The 4,164-nt window shown below is 44.4% G+C and overlaps 1 protein-coding gene across 1 annotated transcript; it reads left to right on the forward strand.

The window, feature by feature from the left end:
* The first annotated feature begins 935 nt into the window (after nucleotides 1-935).
* Nucleotides 936-3,805, forward strand: LOC119317213 (protein disulfide isomerase-like 5-3). Its single transcript, XM_037591641.1, has 5 exons — nucleotides 936-1,265; nucleotides 1,803-1,906; nucleotides 2,001-2,371; nucleotides 2,589-2,896; nucleotides 3,190-3,805. Exons 1-5 carry the CDS (start codon nucleotides 1,029-1,031, stop codon nucleotides 3,424-3,426), a joined length of 1,257 nt encoding a protein of 418 aa, XP_037447538.1. The 5' UTR covers nucleotides 936-1,028; the 3' UTR covers nucleotides 3,427-3,805.
* The last annotated feature ends 359 nt before the right edge of the window (nucleotides 3,806-4,164 follow it).

Genomic DNA, 4,164 nt, shown 5'->3' on the forward strand with positions numbered 1-4,164 from the left:
CTCCACACGGCCATCGAGTGGACATAACGAATCGGATAAGTAGGAAGGAAGCAAACCCACCTCAGGAAAACAATAAGGCACAGCCGAAAGGAGTGAACTCACCTTATCTGCCCGGTAAGACACTGACTCCGCACGATCTCCCGACGCCCGGACTTGAACAACCAGCCGAGTGTTAGGCGGGATAGCCGGGCGGGGTCCCGATGCGACGTTCGCCTCTGCCCGGGGGCCCAAACATCAATCCCCACCAACACAAGAGACAACACACACACATGGATAGTTGGGTGGTGCCCACGCGCAATGACCGCCTCTACCCGGTGGCGCAAACATCATTCGCTCCCACACAAGCGCATGAAATGACACACACTACACGATGACAACGACCACCATACGAGGTGACACCGAGCACACTCTCAGTCCATCGTCATGTACCCTCGAGGCCGTTGGCTCGGTGAGGAATGACCGATTCCGATCGGACAACGGTTAGGGCGCCAGGTAGGCACCACGCGTGAGGCGTGCTTGGATTGAACGATGCAATTCTTTATAGGAGTAATGCTCGTACTTGAATTATGATGTGATGCATTTAAATTATCTATGTTTGTGGTGTGTTGAGACGTGATCAAAGGTTGTTAGAATCATGATTCTGTTGTACGGTTCTACGACTTTACGTTCCAAACTAACCCCTATGATTCTACGATTTTAATTCATAGAATCTACGTTTCTATGATCTTGATAGTGAAGATTCTATGATTTGCGATCCTACCATCGGAGCTCTGATCCGATTTAAAATCGCGACTATGACAACCTCGTGACCAATTTGTTACTATAATTTGAGCAAACATTTTGAAGATTTTACAAGATAATTTTAAAAATATGGGATCTGCTAGATAAGCATGAGCGATTTCTCTAAAAAAAAATATTTAGGGAAATGGAACGGGGGATCTTAGCATGCGGGCACTACCAGTTGAGGGCTTGAGGCGTAGTGTTCCACACAGCTACCAACTCCGCTCGAGATCGAATCGAGCTCACTGATGCCGCCGATGGCCGTGGACAAGCAGCGGCTGCTTCCTCTCTTCGTTCTCGCTTTAGTGACGCCGGCCTGCTTGGCTAGTGGCGGAGAGGAGCCGGCGAGGTTCCAGATCCCACGAGACGGGAGCGTTGTGGAGCTGGACGAGGGCAACTTCGAGGCGGCGGTGGCCGCCGTCGATTTCCTCTTCGTGGACTTCCACGCCCCGTGGTGCGGCCACTGCAAACGCCTCTCCCCGCAGGTACGCATCCAGCTAGCCTCCCCGCCCTTCCATTCGATCCACCACCACCGGTGTTCGCTTGAGACCTCGTATTCCCAAGAGTCTGCAAGGAGAAATGCGATTGGGTTAGAGTAGTAGGTTAATTGATGCCAAGTGCGAAATGGGAAATTGAGAGATAGTGGTGATGGTTCAGAGACATGGATCGGATTTGAGTCGTAGAGAGGAAACGAAATTGGCACAGGCACGTCTAAGATCCACTCAACCCCTTGCTTGTAATAATAAGATTATACTCCCTCGGTTCCTAAATACTCCTATAAGTCTTTTTAGAGATTTCAAAATGAACTACATACGGATGTATATAGACGTAGTTTAGAGTGTAGATTCACTCATTTTGCTCCATATGTAGTCCATGTTGCAATCTCTAAAAATACTTATATTTAGGAATGGAGGGAGTATCACCAAGACTTGCAGGCCATGTCACTATCGCTTTTTTCCTGTTATTCCAGCATCTGTGTGGCCTGCGATGATGTGAACTGATAAGCCGTTGCCCATTTGCAGTTGGATGAAGCTGCTCCGGTTCTTGCTGGGCTGAGCACGCCAATTGTAGTCGCGAAAGTAAATGCAGAGAAATACAAAAAGCTTAGGTCCAAATATGGAGTAGAGTAAGCAACCTAATCAAATATCTCTACGAGTTTGGTTAAACCAGGTGGGAGTCTGTTTTGTAATTGACAAATTTGTTTGTTTTCCTGGATGCAGTGGCTTCCCCACTCTTATGCTTTTTGACCATGGAGTCCCCACAGAGTACACTGGTTCAAGGAAGGCGGGCCAGCTCGTTGAGAGCCTCAGGAAGCTCGTCGCACCTGATGTTTCTGTTCTCACGTCCGATGCAGCAATCAAAAGTTTTGTCCAGGAAGCTGGTGTGGGTTTTCCATTATTTATTGGATTTGGGGTGGATGAATCCTCCATTGCCGAGTATGGAGCAAGGTACAAGAAGAAGGCATGGTTTTCTACAGCAAAGGATTTCTCTGAGGATTTGATGGCCGTGTATGATTTTGACAAGATTCCAGCATTGGTTTCGCTCAACCCAAAATATAACGAGCAGAGTGTCTTTTATGGCCCCTTTGAAGGTACGATTGGATCTCTATTTGCTTTACGTTTCTTGTTACATGTGCTAGCGAGTGACATCCTGGATTTGTCATTCTGTTTGTGTCAGATGTTCTGCAGCTCCGTTTTTTAGTGATGGAATTACGTAGTTCACCTTTCTATACCAAAACATGTGCAAGCTCTGCTTTGTACTGCATGTCTTTTCCGGATTGATGATACATATGATTTTTGTGGATGCAGGAACCTTCTTGGAGGATTTTATACGGCAATCCCTGCTTCCGATAACTGTGCCCATCAATGCAGAGACTGTTAAGATGTTAAAAGATGATGATAGGAAAGTTGTCCTTGCAGTTCTGCAGGATGATTCTGATGAAACTTCCATGCGGTTGATAAAAGTTTTAAGGTCTGCAGCCAATGCAAACCATGACCTAGTGTTTGGATATGTGGGAGTCAACCAATGGGAAGAATTCACCGAGCCTTTCCATGATTCTAAGAGCTCACAGCTGCCAAAATTGGTAGTCTGGGACAAAGATGAGGAGTATGAAGTGGTAAGTATAGTATTTTTGTTGCCCCCGTTATTTTCACAAGGATGCCATCATCAGATTTCAGACTATCCCCAGCTAGAAGTATGTATCTGTTCTCTGCATGTCACATGGTATTACTGATATGCAATTGTTATGTGTAACTCCGTGTCTGGTTTTGACATCACATTTTTGTTCAAATTGATCCGTTCATATCATATCCTTTTTTACAGTCCGTTCATATCATATATGTTTGCTTAATTGCTTTCACCACAATCTCCAATAGTGACTACTTAGTTGTGCTATGATTCTTGTCGCAGGTTGAGGGTTTAGAGAATTTGGAAGAAGGTGATCATGGATCCCAAATTAGTCGTTTCCTCGAGGCATATAGAGCTGGAAGAACAATAAAGAAGACATTTGGCAGACGTTTCCCAACGCTGCTCGGCGTGAATGCGTTGTACATCCTCCTCTTATTGGTGGCTGTGCTTGTTGTTCTGATGTTTTTCTCTGGGCAAGGCAAGGAAGTTCGCCAGCCAACACGAGCCCATCAAGAATGAATGTGTACTAGTTTCCGGCTCCAGACTAAACTTAAGGATTTCCTGCAGCAGAAGAATAGCATGGATGTTGTAGAAAGGGGAACCTGGAATGAGGATATTCTGATTTTGAATTTCACATGCCTTAGTTTTGACCTCCCCTTGTCTGACCTGGCAGTTACTAGCTCCTCTGTTTAGCGATTTCATGTCATGTAAAGTTATTTATTTTAGGTCATGTGAAGTTATTGACTTGCACTCCAAAATAGATCAGGTCACTTATCTCCTTTGATTCAATGGAATTTCATAGGATTTTTTGAGGATTTGGATCCTTGGGGAAAAAATGGTGTTAGTCGTCGATTTATTTTTTCTAGAGATCTCTATCCAGTCAAACATGTTGCCAGAATCCTTTGTTTTTCCTGTGTCACTCTTTGGTCCAAATTTCTATGGTTTGTGATCGATTCAAGAGGACATGCAATGCCAATCTTGTGTCTTTCTGTTTCTAAGTTTTAAGAATTCTGTGTATCAAAGTGGCCTTAGGCTGGTCATAGTGGGGAGTAACTTAGACTAGTGTCATGCTCAAGCATGACACTAATCTAAGTTACTACCTTCATAATGCAAAGTAACATAATAGTAGTGTCATAGATGGCTTCATTTATTAGCTTGTAGACTCATTTTGTTTTGGAAAGCGCTATGTTACAGTAACATATTATGTTACTACCTCACATTAAATATTTGCCATATAAGCAAAAATTTCTTGAAGTA

This window comes from Triticum dicoccoides, chromosome 6A (genome assembly GCF_002162155.2).
Source record: "Triticum dicoccoides isolate Atlit2015 ecotype Zavitan chromosome 6A, WEW_v2.0, whole genome shotgun sequence".
In the NCBI taxonomy this organism is placed as follows: domain Eukaryota; kingdom Viridiplantae; phylum Streptophyta; class Magnoliopsida; order Poales; family Poaceae; genus Triticum; species Triticum dicoccoides.

Bases quoted from the DNA above. Each gene is read 5' to 3' on its own strand.
- LOC119317213 (XM_037591641.1), top strand. From the start codon at position 1,029: ATGCCGCCGATGGCCGTGGACAAGCAGCGGCTGCTTCCTCTCTTCGTT. The intron at 1,266-1,802 runs GTACGCATCCAG...GCCCATTTGCAG, and splicing joins GCAAACGCCTCTCCCCGCAG to TTGGATGAAGCTGCTCCGGT. The intron at 1,907-2,000 runs GTAAGCAACCTA...TCCTGGATGCAG, and splicing joins AGGTCCAAATATGGAGTAGA to TGGCTTCCCCACTCTTATGC.